General features: G+C 40.5%; 1 protein-coding gene across 3 annotated transcripts in view; it reads left to right on the plus strand.

Moving 5' to 3' along the window:
- NR2C2 (nuclear receptor subfamily 2 group C member 2) overlaps positions 1 to 20642 on the plus strand; it is a 71338-nt gene that overhangs the window by 38183 nt on the left and 12513 nt on the right. For 2 of the 3 annotated variants that reach the window (XM_067544343.1, XM_067544342.1), the window contains exons 6-12: positions 777 to 924; positions 2446 to 2539; positions 3271 to 3404; positions 6429 to 6606; positions 7691 to 7812; positions 8337 to 8476; positions 19883 to 19988. In XM_067544343.1, coding sequence (XP_067400444.1) covers positions 777 to 924; positions 2446 to 2539; positions 3271 to 3404; positions 6429 to 6606; positions 7691 to 7812; positions 8337 to 8476; positions 19883 to 19988 — 922 coding nt within the window. Of the gene's footprint in view, positions 1 to 776; positions 925 to 2445; positions 2540 to 3270; positions 3405 to 6428; positions 6607 to 7690; positions 7813 to 8336; positions 8477 to 16558; positions 16697 to 19882; positions 19989 to 20642 lie in introns of all 3 variants that reach the window. The other variant, XM_067544344.1, reaches the window with a different exon arrangement.

The raw sequence follows: 20642 nt of genomic DNA on the forward strand, positions 1-20642 counted from the left end.
AAAAATGTCCCAATGCCACTTTTAGTGACAAACTGCAAATGTTGCTGCATTTCTAGAGGTTGATCCAGGGTCCACTGCAGTCAGTGGAAAAGACTCCAGTTGATTCCAATGGACATGGGAACAGGCTTCCAGTTAATAACTGTAAATTCTTCATGGCCTCATGAATATCACTTCCTTCCAATCAAAATATAAAACCCATTGCTTTGATCTAGCCTTCCCATCTTAACAAATATTAAATTTATAAATATTCCCCCGTTGACTGTGGGGATGGAGAGAAAATGATCCTAATGTTTTTTAGAGGGGCATAAATTTCACTTTAATTAAAATCACCACTTTAATGTCTTTATCTGATTGTTTTGCTTGAGATTCATCCATATCCCTTTTAGAACCTTGAACAATAAGCCTTTTTTCCTACACTTTAAAACTGGAGGAATTTTTAATCCTGGAGAGATTTATTTAGGAGCCCACTAGCCCTTCTTAACTGGCCAGAGAGTGTACATTACCTTTAGATCATTCACAGATCCACTGTGTTATTGAACACTGTTTTGCCATGTAGCTGTGCAAACATTTCCTCTCAGCCTACCTCCCCTGCTATGAATTTTAAGTTTTAGCATTGATTTTATTTTTATAAAATATTTAAGAAATATCATTGGTTGTGAAATCTACATATTCCTTTCCTCAAAAAACATAGTCTAAAAATGTGTCTTCCAGAATGCTTAACTTGGTTAAATGTAATGCAGTAGCAGGCTCTAACCCCAATCTGTTTTTTGATGTAGCGGTTCAGAGTGAAAGAAAGCCTTTTGATGTGCAACGGGAGAAACCAACCAACTGTGCAGCTTCAACTGAAAAAATCTATATCAGGAAAGACCTAAGAAGTCCTCTAATAGCAACCCCAACATTTGTAGCAGATAAAGATGGGGTCCGGTAAGTTGTTAGGTGTAAAATGAGTCTGTTTAAGATGCCTTCAGGCTAGAGCTGTTGTGGAATCAAATTTATAAACAACGGACTCCAGAAGATGTAGAATCAGGCCCGAAAAGTATCATCTCTTTTTAAATTCAAGAATGGTGGTTTCCTTCTTACATGATGATGGTTATTCTTTGAGGGTTCAGATATTTCCAAACAAATGGGCACGGAAATATATTTGGATACAATAGTAATGAATACTACAGGTATTGGGATACCCTAACACAGACAGAAAATAGCAATCTACTTAAAGGTCATATGTTCAAAAGTAGGCATAATTGTAGGCACAGATTTTCTGGTACAAGTTTTTGTGTGTTCAAGAGCACAATTAGTATGTGCAGATAGTATTTGCACAAAGAATTTAGGCATTTAGGAGTCTGAATATCTGATACACACATGCAATGACTTTGAATAAAAATGCCACTGTAATTTGGGAGGCTGAACTGGAGACTCCTTCGAAAATTTGCTCTTAAATGTTTGCATTTATATTATGTGTGACACTAATTGCCTAATAAATACTGCAGTAAAACACATTTGGGTTTTTCATATTTTTTTCTCTTGCACAGGCAGGATGTGTTCTCCTTCACAACCCTAAAAATCACATTACAATAAATAATCATTATTATTAATATCATGTATTTGTTATTTATATAGACCCATACATTTGCATGGCATAAAACACTTGAATAATGCATGGCAGACTCAGGCTTCAGGGAGTTTATCGTCTCAGGGCCTGGCACTGAGATGGTATACTCCCTGAGTCCTGAATCTGTCATGCATTATTCATCTGTATTGTGCCATGCAAACCTATGATGCTACATACATAACAAATACATCATAATTATACCTACTGACTGCAAAGTACTTTACAGATCTGGCCCTAAGTTAGGTATGGAAAAGAGAGAAAGAACATTAGACAAGGGACATGGTAAGAGAAGAACAAAGTTTAAGTAAAATTTGTTTATGTGGTTTTATATAAACCTTGTTCTTTCTTTATCTCACTTTTTCTTCATCTGATGTGATCCGTGTCTTTGCCCTGTCTAACCAGGAATGCCATTTACTTGGGGCATGGTCCTCTGTAAAGTGCCATGCAAATGTACGTAGCTAATAATGGCTTACTAGTTGTAATGAAGGAGAAAACACCTGCCAGCATTATAGAAGAAACCAAAATCAAAAAGCTAAGGAGAGGAAAATCAGGTTGAGAAATCACCAGCGCTTCAGCAAAGGAAAGAAAGGCATTCATTTTCTGTGGCACAATCACCAACCTTCCAGTTAAAGTGCAGTTTCTTTCAAGACACAAACTATTTTTTTGGAAATAGTTTTTCAGCAGAACCAAATTCTGATTCATAAATTCTCAGCATCACAAAATGGAAAGCCCAATAAATAGTAATTCTCATTATGCTGCACTGGAATAGGCTACTATGTATTGTCTAATTAATACAAAATATTATTCACTCTTAGATTCTTTACATTTTTTAACAGGTCAGCAGGTCTCCTTGATCCCGGAATGCTTGTGAATATTCAGCAGCCATTGATACGGGATGATGGTACAGTCCTACTAGCTACAGACTCCAAGGTAATATTCCTTTCCTTTCATTACAAAACTTACATTTTATTTACTAAATTATTTTGATTATGCTTTTAGAAAGAAATCCTTTTCACCCCTTTGCAGTCACAAAAGGTCCTTAACATCAGCTGAACAGCTGCAGTTCCACTGCCTGGGGGTAGAGGGCATCAGGAATTGTAGAGGCCACCATAGTGCCACAGATGAAAAGGAGAGTGGGTCTAGTGGTTCTGTGACTGTGGGGATTCATTCGCTGATTACTGTCCCCTGACAAGGAAAATGGACTGGGAAGGCTGCTACCGGCAGCCCTGAGGTTGTTCCTGCCTTTCTGTAACACGTAGTTTGAGGCGATAATACCATAGTGCACTGCAGCAAATCCTATATTTTGGGAGAAATGGAATAGATGATCTAGAAGATCTCTTCCATTTCTAACTTATCTGATTCAGATTTTTTCCAGACTTTTTTTTTTTTCCAGATATTGCATGAATTTAGGTTGATAACCCTGTAGTTGGGCCACCACAAAAAAAACACAACAGGAGTCAGGAGGGGAATTTAATGATCGCCCTTACCCAAATGTCAACTGCTGTTCTTCACTGTGGATATTCAGGAAAAAGTGAAACCTATGTGGGAGCAGAAAAAGGAGATACAAAGGTTTTAATAATTATGAAGAGATTACGTTACATGCAGCATTTCACCTAACTACATATAATTTTGATCCGTTAATATGGTTTCTTTCTTTGTAGGCTGAGACAAGTCAGGGTGCTTTAGGGACACTGGCAAATGTTGTAACATCCCTTGCCAACCTCACTGAGTCAGTTAATAATGGAGATACTTCTGAAATCCAACAAGAGGATCAATCTGCAAGTGAGATCACTCGGTATGAATTTACATTGGCAGCTTATTTGGAAGACAAACCTATACGTTATCTGCAATTATCCCCATTCTTTGAAATAATGTGGCTTCCTGACACACTAGTAATATAGACAATGACCTTTTTTAACTTACTATATAATTTCATTAGCTGTCCGTGTTTGGCTGCTGCCATCAACCTGTACTTCTCCTGCTCTGAGAAATCTTTTCATTCGTTACTCTTATAGCTGCTTTCTCCTATTTAATTATCAATGTAGTACAATAAAGCAGGGCTGTATTTCATATTTAATAAGTAACAGGAAAAGATAATTGGTTTTTGACAACAAAAAATAACTTTCCTTAAAAAATGCTGAAAATCAGTAACAGTTTTGTGTTATTTCAGTTTTTTACTTTGAGTGTGTATTTGTGTGTGTGTTTAGTTTTTGTGAAAGTAGAGAAATGAGAGCTATAGTGCTTTGTCAGGGCCCCCACATGGGGAGGAAGGGTACACTTTACCAGGGCCCAGAGGCCCTGGGGAGCCTGGCCCAGGCTGCAACCCCCGTTACCATGAGGAAAAATTGAGGCTAAATTGTAGATCATGCCTAAGGATATTTATAGAAACTTATTTTGCTGTATCTATATATCTTGTCCAGATCTTGTGAGATTTGCTGGAGCCAATCAGAAGCAGTGTTAGCGCAGTCTCAAGAAACATTCTGAACAGTGAGTTGCTGGGCCTCCTGGCCCTGCCCAGGCCCTTCTCTAGAATAGAGAGTGTGTGCTTGTGCAGTTAAACTAGGACTTGTAGTTTGAGACTGAGAAACAGAGAGATTTCTGCTCCTCTCTGTGACATGGTCTGTCATATCAAGATCAAGCACTACCGGTCCCAGAGTTCCTTGTGCATAGGCGGGAGGGAGGGACAGCTGATAGGAGGGGCAAGGTAAAGCACCATAAGACAGTGGGAACCAGTGCTGCTGCTGCTTCTGGTAGGATTTGCAGACCCAAAATATATATGAGTAAGTGTTTAATTCACTCACAGTCACACACACACACCCATATTGCCATGTCTGTGGTGGCTGTAAATACAAATCAGGCAGCCAGAAACTTAAGGAAGTAAAAAAAAAAAAAAAAAAGCAGGGGGAGAGGACTAAAAGAAGCTAAAGGACACCAATCTATCCTTCAGTTTTTCAAATCAGACAAAGCCTTTCTGCAGTCAGACAATATACTATCTAAGGAAGCAGATGAACAAAATCAAGATGAAAATGATTTCAATATAGAGACCGTCTGTGGCACTGGCATCTGATGACAAAGAAAAGTTGCCAGAACGTGCATCACTTTTTTTTTTGCACACTGCTAGTGACTGTGGCAGAAGCTGAAAGAAGTTTAAGCAAGCTAGCACTCATCAGAAACTACAGGCATTCTACAATGGGGCAAGAACAGTTAAGCCACCCAACTATCTTGTCTATTGAGTGTGAACTTGCAAGGGAAGTTGACTTTGGGGGGCTAATTCATGATTTTGCAATGAAAAAGGCCAAAAAAATAAAGCTTTCAAGTTAATTGGCCTAATTATAAAATGTTTGCAGTCACATTGGTCCATTAGAATAAAAATATCAAGACATTGACAGAATATAATATCTTTATAATGACCAAAAAGTTACAAAATAGTCAGCAAACTTGTAGTACTCTCAGGCTGGGTGTTATGTTAAACAAAAATAACAAAGGGGGCATTTTTCAGAAATGCAGAATATGTAACAGTAATTTCAGAATTCAAACTTTTTTCATGGCTCATGAGATTGTATGTATGAGATGAGGGATTGTGATATGTGTGTGGGAGGGGGCCCATGTTACAAGTTTGTAATGGGCCCAAAAAATTATTCTTGGGCCCTGTGCTTTGTCTATAATACAGATGGTGTGCAAGTTTCTCCCACACAATTGTCGTGAACCTCAGTACTGCCTTTTAATATCTCCTGACTTACTCTTGAATTTTCCCTAAAACAAGGCTGACAGTGTGGTTTGTAATGTGGAAAAAATTGGGATTAGGTTGAGATCAACAAACCTTGTCTTTTACGGCAATCTAAAGCAAAATTTGAACCCCAGCTCTCCAAAGTCATTATCTTGATCTCTTTTTTTTATTTCCAAATCAGGAAACAGGGAAGTAGAATCTCACAGCTCCTTTTGTTTTTTATTGTTTTGTTTTGTTTTTAAATGGTAATATGTAATGCTAACTTATGGAAACAGGAAAAACATCAGCTTTTACAGCAGTCCTATCCCACCTTTTCCATATAGGTTCTTGCGATTAGATTTTTAAAAATAGAAGCTATATTTAGGCTCCTAAATAAACTACCTGATTTGTAAAAGTGCAGAGAACACCCAACTGTCTCTGCTGATGCCAACTTTATACTTTTAAATCTTGATCCCAAGGAATAAATAATTAACTTGTAAACAAATTGCTTGGAAAATAGTTGTATAACAGCATTTCAAAATACCATAATGTGGATATGAGTATGAAATGGGTTCAATTCTCCTTGAAGTCTGAGCTCCGGTCATCATGGGAGAGGAGTTGTAGGATAGCCTCAAGGAACTGATTGCATTTCCCTGATTTTTTCACTGGCCTAGCTACCGTTTCAGTTAGAAAGAAGCCTAGGGGCTGCTCAGATGTATGCCATTCCCATAACACCCCTAAGAGACCTTATGCCAGACGAGTACTCTTGTAATCAAACCCCAACATGAGAGAGAGGAGGATGGGTGGCCAGTGCAGGAGCCACCATTATTAGAATAAGAAAGAGGAGCTAGTGCAGGACTTATGCCAGTAGAGAATTCCCCTCTGCAAGGGAATTTTCTATCTGACATTTATGGCCAGAACCTGGCCCCTCCATTCTGCCTAAGCAGTGCAAAAGACCAGTGTATTGGAGAATCTGGCCCAGAATCTGTACCAAAAAAGTTTCTGTCTTATCTTCTAGATGGAAAAACTTATAGTGTTTGATTTGCCCTCTGCTCCAAATTTGCTAAAGGATATAATGATATACACTTGTGCTGTTTATTCATTTATTTGCAGGGCATTTGATACTTTGGCTAAAGCACTTAATACCACAGATGGCACCATAGCTCAGAACTTGGCAGATGGGATGGATCCTACAGGAGGAGGGAATATTCATGTTATCAGCAGAGATCAGTCAACACCAATCATTGAAGTGGAAGGACCCCTACTTACAGATACACATGTCACATTTAAGGTGAGTGCTTCCTGAAAATATCTTTTTGGCAAAGGCATAACCTGGAATAATTTTAGTATTGTGTTTTTCTTCTATCGTTGTATTTTGCCATAGTTGGTATTGTCTAGCATAGTAGCTGTTGTTGTGATGGACCGTAATAAAAGATTTCCATATTTCCGTTGCACTCTGTATCCTGGAGCACTGCATGTGCCTTCTCATTGGAACCTTTCAGTTGACAGTGGGATGATTTTTATTTTAGATTTAGGTCTTACATATTGTACTTCTGTGAATCACTTTCATATACATGGTTACTAAAAATAATTTTGAACTCTAACTTTGGCTGTTTGAGGCACCCTTATATCAAGGATCTAGAAATTTGGGCCATTTTTTTAAGGAGTACAACTACATTCTTGATGCTCATGATTTGGGGAACCGTTGTTGTGGAATTGCAGAAGAGATGAACTTTGAAGCAGCTGTATCTTCAAGTGAATTTGAAAGCAAGCACATCTTTTAGATATATTGTATGGGAGAAACCAATAAGGATGTTCTTTCTTGTTCTCATCCAAGTTCATTTCCTTTAAGCGGATAAAAATCATCAAGATAGTGAAATAAACAATGTATATAAAACCTAATCTGTGCACTTTAAGTAAATGGTGTTTTTGCAAGTGTACATTCATATGGCATGGCTTTGTCAGAGTAGTATTGATTTTCAATAATTTGTCATTTTAAAGAATTGCACTTAGTTTAAAGTATGATTCCCATCGATTTTATAGTAATTGTGATGCTAATAATGCTGAACGGAGCAATGAAAATTCAGTGATAAGTGTTGTTGAATTAATACTAAACTTCTTTTAAAGTAATCATCCCATTTAGTTTCCCATATTATTCCTATTTTCAGACCTCCTCGCTCCCAGCCTGTACTCTTACCACTGCTAATGAGTTATGTGCTAAAGTTTTACTTACAGAACTCCATGATAAATGACAACTTTCAGCAAAAGACTCTGAATGCAGATTGCATGTTTTTATTCCAGTTTATTTAATTGATAATAAACACTGATTTATGTCTGACCTGTAAACACTATATTGTACTCTTACTTCCCTGCAGCTAACAATGCCTAGTCCAATGCCAGAATACCTTAATGTACACTACATCTGTGAGTCAGCATCACGACTGCTTTTCCTCTCAATGCACTGGGCTAGATCCATCCCTGCTTTTCAAGCACTTGGGTAAGTGAATATTTTTCTATTAAGTAATTAATTAAGTATTAAGATGAACATTTCCAACTGTATTGTTTTAAAAAAGATAAAGTTAGTTAAATAATTTATATGAATTGTTTAAAATGTATAGAGACTCTATATAGTATTTTTCTATATTTTGAAGAATATGAAAAACAAGATGACGGTGATGGTGATGATAATGCTTAGCATTATACTAAGTAATGAAGCTGTATTGTGAAACTGAGTCAAAAACAAGTGACTAATTTTTGGGCATATAACTTGGCAACTCTAAGTAGCAGTATCTCCATTTTACAGATAATCTATAATCATTTCTCATAGCCATACATCCAGCCCCAAATACTTTTGTTGCAGTTTTTTTTAATTCCTATAATTTGTCAATATCTGCCTGTTATTAAGGTGCCCAGAACAATATCATCATTATAACTGTAATTTTACATGTCAGACCTTTAGGCTAATACCAACATGAGTTTGATACCTGCTAGAATTGTTTGTTTGATTTTGTGTCTTTATAGACAGGACTGTAACACAAGCCTTGTTCGTGCCTGTTGGAATGAGTTGTTTACCTTAGGCCTAGCACAATGTGCACAGGTGATGAGTCTATCTACTATCCTAGCAGCTATCGTCAACCACCTGCAGAACAGCATACAGGAAGGTACGTGTTAGGTAACAGTAGGTATTAGATACATGTTACCTATACAAGTTATGCAGGCACGTGCTACTTTCAGCAGTCAAGAGTTAAAAACCTGTGTCTGTGCAGTTTTTTTCACAAAACATTTTCAAGGGGGATCAGGTATTGTTCCCCCCAGATCCTACCACAGAAGGAACCCTCCACATGCAACTATTCCTGCACAGGATGTGGGAATCAATCTCACCAACTTCACAAAGAGTTCTCCATAGCTCTGGAGATCCATGGATGGGGTGGGGTCAAAGCTAGAAGGGACACATACAGTATCTCTCCTTCCTCCCTTGCTCCTCTTTGTCCAGTTGAGAATCTACAAAAAAGCTAATGCATCTAAAGGATTACATTAACTTTTCTGTGAACTGCTCTAATGGAGAGTTCCAAAGGAGCCATCACTGGGGTGTCCCTGGCAGTGAAGAGGCAGAACAGGAGTCCAGAAAGCTTAGAAGGGCACTGGAATGTGCTGATGGTCTTCCATGTCCAGCAGATTTCTCAAGATATGGGCTGAAAGCCTGTCCACCCAACAGAAGAATTCAAAGAAAGCACTGTAGAGTGTACATCACAAGAGTTTTCCTCCCATCCTAGAACTTCATGTGGGTATTTTCCTTTGCTAGAGATGATGAAACATTCTCCACCACCCCGCCTCCACACACACACAAATCACAAGTTGGTTACAGATACACTTTTAGAATAGTTGCTGACCATCACTGCACAATTATTACTGCAAGTATACCACACTACCAAAATATAAATATTTAATAACGAAGTAATGACTGTCACAAATTTATATAAAAAAAGTTCAAAACAAGCTGTCTTCTGGCATCCTTAAGAAGATATGTATCTTTTTTGATTGTGTGTTAACCTGCTAATTTTTATCTGTAGAATGGAGGATGAGCTAGTAGGAGGATTATGCAAATCAATATGATTGATTTGGGTAACTTTTTCTTTTTTTTATAAATGGGGGAAATTATTTTCTCTGTAGAAAAAAAAATCAATAGTAGCAGCCTGAAATCTGTAAATACAATTTATCTTTGCTAACAGAAATAGAAGAAATCAGATGTATATGTAGCCAGCAAATTACAGAATTCTACATATGTCATGCTAGCAAGGATAAGTACCAAATGAAGGTATAAAGATAAATACATTTTTAAAATGTACATATAACTGAGTAAATACAAAACCATGAAAACATAGTTCTGCCAGTGCTTGCTCATGTCAATTCCGTTGTAGCTGTGTGTACACCCCCGTGCATGGTTACCAGAATTTTTTTCCCCTTAGCAGTACCCATAGGGCCAGCTTCGGCACCCCTTGGAGCCCCGCGCACATGCCGAAGTACATAAGGCGCCATCGGCCTTATGCCCCATCAGTTCCTTCTTTCCGCCACTGATGGTTACTGGGACTGCGTTCATTGCTTGCTTAATCCGCAAGTACCTCTTAGCGTTTTAGTTTTGTGTTCTTAAGTAGCTATTAAGTAGAAGTAGTTTAGTGTATTCTAGATAAGTAGTTGTAAATAGTTTAGTAGTTAAGGTCTAGTCCCATTAGGGACCTCCACCTGGCAGTGGGGCATGCCCCGATCACTGGGCTTCAAGCCCTGTAAGACCTGCGGCAAGCCCTTCCCGCTTAGCAACCTCCGCGATAGCTGTTTGAAGTGCTTGGGGGAATTGCATAGGAAGGACAAATGCCGTATCTGCAAGGCGTTCAGGCCAAGGACATAGAAGAAGCAGGAAATTCATCTAAAGACCCTACTGATGGAGGCTTCATTAAGACCAGCTTCGGAGCCATCCCGCTCCCTCTCGGTGCTGAGCACTGTGTCAGTGCAGAGCGCCCCTCTGGCACCGGAGCTTCTACGGCACCAATCTTCTACTTCACCATTGAAGAAGAAGCAGAAGAAACAGCGTGCAGAGAGGAGTCGCTCCCCTGCACCCAAAAAGGCTAAGGAAGCAGGGTCGAGCACAGGACCGTCACACCATCAGGCCAAGCAGACTCTGCAGGATCAGAGCTTGCTGCCTAGAGCCCTCAGTCCCCCAAGGGAATCTCCTCCAATCTGGGGAGTGGAAGAGGGCCTTCGTAGCTCGTGGTGCCATCGACACCAGAGGCATTTCAAGCGGTGAGAGACTTAATGGTGCTGCCTTTGCCTCTGATCCCTTTGCCCCAGACAGGGCAGGAGAAGACAGCACCGGCGTTGAAAGGGAAGCCCTCATTGGGACCACCTCGATGGCTGCCACAGCTCTCTGGAGCCTCGGCATGCCTCCCCACGAGCCAGATCACCAAGGAGATGGTCCCCTCTGTCCAGGCACCAATCTCCAAGGGTGTGTTCCCCATCACTGGTCAGATCACCGGAGAGGGAACACCATCAGTGGAGGCATTCAGCGGCGGCGTTTTGGCACTATTCCCAGTCACCGGCACCCAGGACCACAGACTCGACTGGGAGGCACCGGTCTGGATTGAGGTCCGGTAGATGTTCGCAACCAAGGAGTCAGCACTGGTCATGTTCCCCAGCACCGTCGAGTTTGCCCGTGCGCTCACAGTGCAGAACCCAGTCACCAGCACCGGGATGCTCCCCCAGAGACGATTGGCATCATCACCTATCCAAAGCACTCACCTGCGGTGCAGCACCGCTCCTCCTCCTGATGGAGGGCTTCTCTGGCTCGACACCGATCTGGAGAACACAACTGCCAGTAACGAGTATCCCACTCCGCATCACAGAGGCGGCAGTCGTCGGAGCACCGGGGGTCTCGGGAGGCCAGACATCGATCCTGTTCTCCTCAGCACCGTTCGGCAGGAAAGGGGTCAGGATCAGGCCGTCGTTGGTCATCAGGGATTGAGTCTGATTCCACAGGGGAGGGTAACCCTACCCTAGCCAGCCCCATCGACCTGTGGGTCAGGACCAGGACCCCTGCTTGGCTGCTCCAGGATGGCCTCAAGAGCAGTGGCCAACTCAATGGCTCTTTTGGAATCCCTGCGGTTTCCCTGTGGCCACAGGACCTTATTCTCTCCAATCCTTGGGGAAACAGTCTATGGACCTGGCGCCCCCGGCCGAGAGTCACAGCTTGTTCTCCGAAGCAGAGTCAGACCCACTGCAGGGGACATCTGCTGCGGTCTCCCAACAGCCCCTGCACTGGGCCAGTCATCTTCCTTCTCTCCAGACGAGGCGGTCATGGCAGGCCCTCAGCTCCTTTCAATGACTTTTGTGCCCCATCAGGAGTTTCTCAAGAGGGTCGCATCAAATGTGGGACTAGAAGCCAAGGAGCTTCAAGAAATATCAGACAATCTCTTCGATGTGCTGGCAGGTGTGGCACCAGCCCAGGTCGCCCTACCAGTCCACAAATGGATTCTCAAGGAAGTCAAATCCCTTTGGCAGATGCCATCCTCCTCGTCACCAACCTCTAAAAGGGCGGAGAAGAAGTACTATGTCCCTGATAAGGGGTTCGAGTACTTGTTTACACACCCTTCCCAGGGTTCCCAGGTAATGGCGGCTGCCAACAAATGGGATAGGCAGGCCAACCTGGCACAACCCCCAGAAACAAAGACAACAAAAAATTGGATTTGTTTGGGAGGAAAATTTATTCTACGGCGAGCCTACAATTTAGAATCGCGAACCAGCAGGCACTGCTAGGGAGGTATAATTATAACCTCTGGGACTCTCTCAAACACTTCAGTGAGGCTCTGCTCTAGGAGCAAGCACCAGACTTTACCACCCTCCTCGAGGAGGGCAAGACAGTGGCCAGGACTGCCTTGCAAGCAGCCTCAGTTTCAGCTGACTCGGCTGCAAGGTTGTTGGCCTCCGCAATCTCCTTGCGAAGCTGCACGTGGTTACAGTTGTCTGGTCTGTCCCAGAAGGTGCAACAGACCAACGCAAAACTCCACGGGTTAAAAGACTCTAGGGCCACCTTGTGCTCATTGGGCCTTTACACACCACAGGCTGCAAGGAGGCAGTCCTGCCCACAGCAGCCGAGATACCAGGCCCAGCATTTTGGGACCTACCACCTACTGGCCAGGTGGCTAAGACACGAGGGAGGGTGCAGGGGTCTGCTGGTATGCACCTATGCTCCTGGAGGATGATTGCAGAACCAAACCCAAAGTTCTCATCTTTTCATCCTCTTTTTATAGGGATAAGCTCTTATGCCACTCTATGGGTTTTGCTTTGTCATGCTGCATCTGCATCCTGGTGTGATTAATCACTCATGTTTTGCAAGCATGACCATTTTTGTTATTTTTTATAGTTTATTTTGTTTTTGTTTTTTGAGGTGGATTTCAGGATCATTAGGGTGGGCAGTCTTCGGCCATTTGGGTTAAAATTGTTATTTTTACTTTATTGAACATTTGAGTCTGGCACCTTTTCCCGTCACTCCCTGGTCTTACATATACACATCACTTATTTATTTATTTACATTTTAATGTTTTAACATTTACTTAAAACTTGCAACTAGAAGACACAAGTGTCTTTCAGAAATAATAACTTTATTTTATTTAAAACATTTATTACTATTACAAAACATTTTTATTAACATTGAATTTTTTTGTTTTAGAACATTTGCTGATATTACTTTAAGCAGTGATCTTAAAACGTGTATTTTAACAATAGCACCAGTTTTACAGAATGATCTTTGGTAACTTTACAAACAGGATAATTAATGACCAGATGTTAGTTTCGAATAAACAGATGGTGGTTTTATACAGTGATAATAATAATAGTGAACAGATCATCCTACATGGCCAAAACGTAAAGCCTCACGGAAACTGCTGTGGTGGTTTGTCATGTACAAAAAGAATAAGGGTATTTCTTATAGACTCAATATAATAGAATCAAGCTTTGGGCCTACACCTGGCTGCCATTTCAGCCTTCTATTCTCCGATTCAAGGGAGGTCAGTCTTCTCCCACGCCATGGCAATTAAGTTTCTCAAGGGTATAGAGAGGCTTTGCCCCCAGGTTCCGTTACTCCCCTGGGACCTTAACTTAGTCCTCTCCAGGCTTACGGGGCACCATTCGAGCCCCTGGTTACCTGCCCCCTTTTGCTGCTGTCATGGAAAGTAGCCTTCCTTGGGGCCATTATCTCAGCTAGGAGGGTGTCTGAGATTAGGGCACTTACCTCAGAGCCGTTTTACACGCTCTTTTATAAAGACAAGGTCCAGCTGAGGCCCCACCCGGCCTTTTTGCACAAAGTGGTATCACAATTCCATGCCAGTCAGGACATCTTCCTGCTGGTGTTCTTCCTGAAGTCTCATGCTTCAGAGGATGAGCGGAGGTGGCACACGCTGGACATGCGCAGAGCACTGGCCTTCTACATCGAGAAGATGAAACCGTTCCATAAGTCCATGCAGCTGTTCGTGGCAGTGGCCAACAGGATGAAGGGCTTACCTGTGTCCTCGCAGCAAATCTTCTCTTGGATAACCTCCTGCATTAGGTTCTACCATGAGCAGGCGAAGGTTCCCTTCCAAGAAGTGCCACAGCTTACTCTACTAGAGCGCAGGCCTCTTCTGCAGCGTTCCTGGTGCAAGTGCCCATCCAGGACATATGCAAAGCCACTACATGGTCGTCGGTGCACACCTTTATGTCCCACTATTGCTATAGTTCAGCAGGTGAGGGACGATGCTAGCTTCGGCAGGGCGGTGCTGCAGTCAGCGCATCTATGAACTCTGAACCCACCTCCAAGGTACTGCTTGTGAGTCACCTACAATGGAATGGACATGGGGAAGCACTCAAAGAAGAAAAGACAGTTACTTATCGTGTAACTGTTGTTCTTCGAGATGTGTTGCTCATGTCCATTCTATGACCCACCTCCCCGTCCCCGCTGTTGGAGTTGACAGCAAGAAGGAACTGAGGGGCCAGCGGCGCCTTACGTACTGCAGCATGTGCATGGAGCTCCAGAGGGCGCCAAAGCCAGCTCTACAGATATTGCTAAGGGGAAAAAATTCTGGTAACCGTGCATGGGGGCACGCACACACCTACAGGTGCCATAGTTCATATATTTTTAAATTTCCCATGTAATACATTTCAGTTATCAACAATGGGTATTTATTTCAAGAGTTTTTTGGTTGATTTGGCAGGTGGTGGGTTTTGTCTGGAATAAGGAGAAAATCAGTACTAACACTTACAGATTAAAAATGTAATCATTTCAAACCTAATAATCATGGGCAAATCCAGCCCCCAAACCAACCCCTCAAAACACAACATAACTGGTGATGTTCTGCTACATAGGGACAGATGCATGATGTGAAAAGGCCATGGAGGGGGGCTTGCACACCCTGCATTCCCTGAAGAGTATATCCTTCAGGTTTTCTTTGCATCTGAGAGTGTGAGGATGAAGGATTAGTGGGACTGGCAGATCCACAGGTTACTGCCCTGTTAGGCAGTAGGTTGGGGGTTATAGCAGTTGCAGGGGCTACTGAAGCCATAAGGTGGCACTATCATTCCATAGCCTGAGTGAAAATTCCATCTTCAGTCCTGACCCTTCCAGACCTCCTCAGTATGTAGCCTTGTTACTTGGGATTTGCACCGAGAAGAGGATTTGGCCCTATAAAATATAATGTTATGTTACTCCAAGGCATTAAAGTAAGGGTATCAAGTTAAGTTTTTTATTATTATTTTTAAATGGTTAAGACAAAACACTGGAAATTTATGTAAAAAAATTATATGAGTGCTGTAAACCTTCTGGAAAAGTCTAGAATTCCAGCTGTTTTCCGTATGTACTTTTGTACTATTGTTTCCTGTATATTAAAAAAATTAAAATGTAATAGCACCTGTATCAAGGTTTGGTGATCCACCCTGAATAATCAAAACACCAGGATCAAAGTTTATCTATCTTAGAAATTTGGATTTTATTTTCATTCTTGTTTTCAAGACATTATGCAAAAATGTCTAATTTTTTTTCTTTTCAATTTTTTATTGTGGTTGCAGAAAATATATAAAGTAATCATAAATTACATCAAAAAATCCAACTTAAGGCATACAGGGCTAAGCAAATCTATACAGCCATTAGCAGTACAGATGAAGGTAAAAATATTTAAGTTATAATGATATGAAATAAAAGTATTAGAGGTCATGCATGGAATAAAGTTCTTTTAATTTGTGTTTTTTCAGGTGAAAAGTTTGATACGTTGTAGGTTTCTTGATCTGACTTTTCTCTGTGAAGTTGATGAATGGAAATCATGTGTCCAGATATCTGTCCTAATGTAATCTCATTTCTTTATCTGTCATATTTCTTTAATTGGTCTACAAATATGCAGTTGTGGGAGGAGGTAAAGGAAAAATGTTCCTCATTTTCTTACCAAAGTAGGAGTCCTTTCTTCCCTTTGCTGCAAACGCTTCCTGAAACATGGTGTTTCTTATATATCTCCTCTTAAGGCTCAACTAAAACTATGGAACTCTAGAAAATTCATAATTGGTGTAGCATTTTCCCAATAAACATTTTTAAACAGAAAGGACATGATGTCAAGGACATGGTAATCTGAAATACTGAGGGACCAACCTGTGTGTAACAGAGTTAATTCTACTCTGCAAGAGGGAAAAGTGTACATACTACAGTGAATAAACAGTTTATTTCTAAAGGAACAGATTTGAAAAAGGTGGCACAGTCATATTGCATTAGCCTTTCACTTCTGGACAACCAGACTGACTCCTGATTGGGTCACAAGTTACAACAAGGTAGTTGCGTAATCTGCACCTAATCTCTCACTTTTGTCCACCTCCCCAGAACTCCTGTTTAATGTATAGCACCATCCAGCACATTTGGCTCTCTGCTTAGGAGAGGTGTATCACTGGAATAACATGGGTGTTGCAGGTTAGGGTTTAGATGTATTGGCAGAGCTTTGTGGAAAACAGTGCATTATGTTTGCCAGTACTATGCCTGACTCTTGTTTATTAGATCTTCACTCCCATGAGCATTAATTCATCCACAATATATTTTTAAATGGTTAAAAAAAAGTTTATAGTACAATTCAGAATGGTTTAAAATTTCACTTGATCTATTCCTATAAAGGGGATGGGTGTTGGTTTCGTTAATTTTTCAAATGTATTTGAACTCTCTTAAGAGAGTGTGTAATGTCTGTTTGTAGATAAGCTTTCCGGAGACAGAATAAAGCAAGTCATGGAACACATCTGGAAACTTCAGGAGTTCTGTAACAGCATGGCCAAGCTTGATATTGATGGATATGAATATGCATACCTTAAAGCTATAGTCCTCTTTAGCCCTGGTAAGGCATTTGGCAACCATTATAATGACCTTCCCATGTGTTTCTAACTGCCGCTCAGATGCTGAATTTACAAAACATTAATTTTTTGGCACCAGGAGATTTTAAAAAGAATCAAATATCTAGTGATGAAGAGACAGTTCTATTGAGCTGTTCATAAAATATCGCACGGCACCATAAATTTTTTATCATCAATAACCCCTTTTAAAAAAAAACTTTTGGGTTACCAAATTTAATTGATTTAAGGCTCCAGAAATTCAGCATGTTTTATACATACTTACATATATTTAAAGGCCAGATTCTCAGACCCCCACCTCTTCCCAAGCTGCTTTGTGATACTCTGGCAGCACAAAGAAGCCTAAAAGCTGCTCTAATAGTGCAGCTGGGGATTATCTTGGTGTACTCCCTGAGCAGCATAAAGCTAGTGTAGCTAGCTCTGTGCTACCCATTTGCAACCCGTCCTCTGTGCATGGGTCATGTCAGGATTGGGAGGGGCGTGTGTGACAGATGACTGGGAATTTTCATTTAGTATGGAATATAATTAATGGTAACAGTGGTATGGAGAAATACATCTTCTGGCTCTAAGTGGCTGAAAGGGATTACTTTCAGTGTTAACATTCTTTCATTAAGACAGTCACCGAGAGGAGATAGAAGATGCAAATGTGAGCTGAAAATCTACTATGGTTTAAATATATCCTCCAATAAACACAATATCCCTCCTCCCACCCACCAATTTATTAACAAGGACAATTAGCATAAGAGCAGATAACTAAAAAATACAGTGGACATTGTGTATAAGATCTGAGGATTTCCTCAGAGAGGACATCTTGTCAGGGGCATATCAAAGTACAAAGTGATAATAAGGCAGGGGAAGGGCAGGATAAGCATGTTCCTGGAACACTGAAAGGGTAGATAAGAACTGCTGAGCAGCTGAATGAGAGGGAAGCTCTCTCTTAGAAATGCAGGGTATTTACTTTTATTTTCCCTTTTACTAATTCTAACATAACTACCTCACTGAGTTTTACAAAGTATTCAGACTAGGGATGTCATGCAAGCCTTTTCTTTTGCTTTAATATTTTCTCTGTCTACTCTTAATAAATCTTGTTTTAATAAGATTAATTTAGGGTCTTGGACTGTTACTTTGGGGAATATCTCACAGACTGTGCCTTGGGTTTATAATACATAGCTCTTATATAGTGCTTTTCATGAGCAGACCTAAATGCTCTTTACAAGGAGGTAAGTAAGTTTCATTATCCCCATTTTACAGATAGGGAAATTGAACCACAGGGAAATGAAGTAACTTGCCCAAGATCACCTAGTAGGCTGTTGGCAGAGTGGAAATAGAACCCAGGTCTCCTGAATCCTAATCCAGTCTCTGTCCACTAGGCCACACTGTCAGAGGTGCTTCTAACTGATGTGGGAGGAGAAAGACTCCAAGCATAGGCCTGCTCCAGTCCCTCTCAAGGGAGAGCAAGAAGGGACACAAGACTTGTGGCCCCATGATCCTGCCACTGAAGACGTTTGGGCAAAGCCACACCTATGGCATTTTCTGCCCTTCTGATCGTTTGACTGCTCAATGAGGAGCCAAAAGCATCTGGAATTGAGACTTAACACAAACTGATGAAAGTTTGGAAGTCAAAAAAATCTTGAAAGCAAGAGATTGGTTAATTTGCCTAGTGAGTTCAATCAACCAAGGGAAACCCATTTGAAATGAGAAGGAGCAGAAACAAATGATTGTGCTCTCAAAAGCTGGCCACCCTGTAGTCTGATTGGATACATTGATGGCTGATGTGCACTCAGAATTGATGTGCTCCCAATTCTGTGGGCATAGCCAGCTGCAGAAGGAAATGTTGATAAATGCAGAGTAATGCACATTGGAAAACATAATCCCAAGTATACATATAAAATGATGGGTCTAAATTAGCTGTTACCACTCAAGAAAGAGATCTTGGCATCATTGTGCATAGTTCTCCGAAAACATCCACTCACTGTGTAGCGGCAGTCAAAAAACTAACAGAATGTTGGGAATCATTAGGAAAGAGATAGATAAGACAGAAAATGTGATATTGCCTCTTTATAAATCCATGGTACATCCACATCTTGAATCTTGCAGATCTGGTCTCCCCATCTCAAAAAAGATGTATTGGAATTGGAAAAGGTACAGAAAAGAGCAACAAAAATGTTTAGGGGTATGGAAAAGCTTCCATATGAGGAGAGATTAATAAGACTGGCACTTTTCAGTTTGAAAAAGAGACAACTAAGGGGGCATACGATAGAGGTCTTATAAAATGACTGGTGTGGAGAAAGTAAATAAGGAAGTGTTATTTACTCCTCATAATACAAAAACTAAGGGTCATCAAATGAAATCAATAGGCAGCAGGTTTAAAAGAAGTATTTCTTCAAACAACGTACAGTCAACCTGTGGAATTCTTTGCCAGAGGATGTTGTGAAGGCCAAGACTAACAGGGTTCAAAAAAGAATTAGATAAGTTCATGGAGGATAGGTCCATCAATGGTTATTATCCGGGTTGGGCAGGGATGCAAAACCATGCTCTGAAGTGTCGCTAGCCTCTGTTTGCCAGAAGCTGGGAGTGGGCAACAGGGAATGGATCACTTGATGATTACCTGTTCTGTTCATTCCCTCTGAAGCACCTGGCATTGGCCACTGTCGGAAGACAGGACACTGGGCTAGATGGACCATTGGTCTGACCCAGTATGGCCATTCTTATGTTCTTATGAAAAGTAAGTGCACTAACTTTAAAGCTAGGAATTAAATTTTGGCCAAATACATATATTACAGAACCAACAGTCAGCAGAAAGTACAGTAACAGCATCAGCCTATTTATTAATGAGAAATGTCTGTTCATATTACACACAAATCATAACAAAAGCATATTATTAGTTAAGCATGTATACATACATGATAACGTTACATATTGTGTCTAATACATTAGCTTGCAAATAATTCATTTAATAACATATCTACTAAAGGTCTTTTAAAATAATGTACATCATCTCAGAATGATTTATTGAGATTTAGTGAGGTACTCCTTACTGCAGCTAACATAATCAAGCATGGTAACCCAAGAGGAAGGTTTGAATTAAATTAAATGGAAGATTCTTTGTAACTACTCATATCTTATTTTATGGTGAAATCATAGACATTTGGAAATGTTTTTTTTTTCTTTAGATCACCCTGGTCTGACGAGTTCAAGCCAAATAGAAAAATTCCAGGAGAAGGCACAGATGGAGTTACAGGACTACGTCCAAAAAACCTATCCGGAAGATACTTATAGGTATTTATTATTAGTACCCTGAATAATTCTGTGAGCAAAGGTTGCAGCATAAAGACATAAGAATGTTGTCAAATTTAGATTTGTGAGGACTCAGATAAAAGATTGAGGTCCTCATTTGCACATTTATAAAAGCAAACAGGTTTAGTTTAAACAGGGCAAGAAGCAGGCTGCATGCATTTTTTTTCATTTTATAGAGATTGGTGTACATGTGTGGGAGGAAGTATTAGGGAGGTTCATATTATTTTTAAGTTAGAAGAGCCAAATAGAGTCTGAGATCATAAAAGAACTGAAGCAATTCCTGTCTTTTTAAAGTTTAACAAATTATGTATAGTAAGTTTCATACCTCTGCAAAGTGCAAATATACACACCTTTGAAACCCAAGATTTAGATGGGAAATAGTAACTAAATCCCTTAAACTTGTAATTAGAAGAAATTGTGCCTACTTATGTTTTCTGTTTTTTCCTCAATTTTTTAATTTCCAAGGACATTTTTCTGAAAGTATCCTGTAGGTTGCATAGAATTTCCTCTTTCTTACAGCTTATTCCTTACCTGAAATCATTATCCTGCCTAGATCCTAATTGTTTTCACCACAACTCATTATCCTGTTTGGTTCTTAAACATCACCACAATTAACTGTGATGTCATAGAGGGAAT

Source organism: Emydura macquarii, unplaced genomic scaffold (genome assembly GCF_026122565.2).
Source record: "Emydura macquarii macquarii isolate MOO-44397 ecotype Brisbane River unplaced genomic scaffold, CSIRO-AGI_Emac_v2 contig_968, whole genome shotgun sequence".
NCBI lineage: Eukaryota > Metazoa > Chordata > Testudines > Chelidae > Emydura > Emydura macquarii.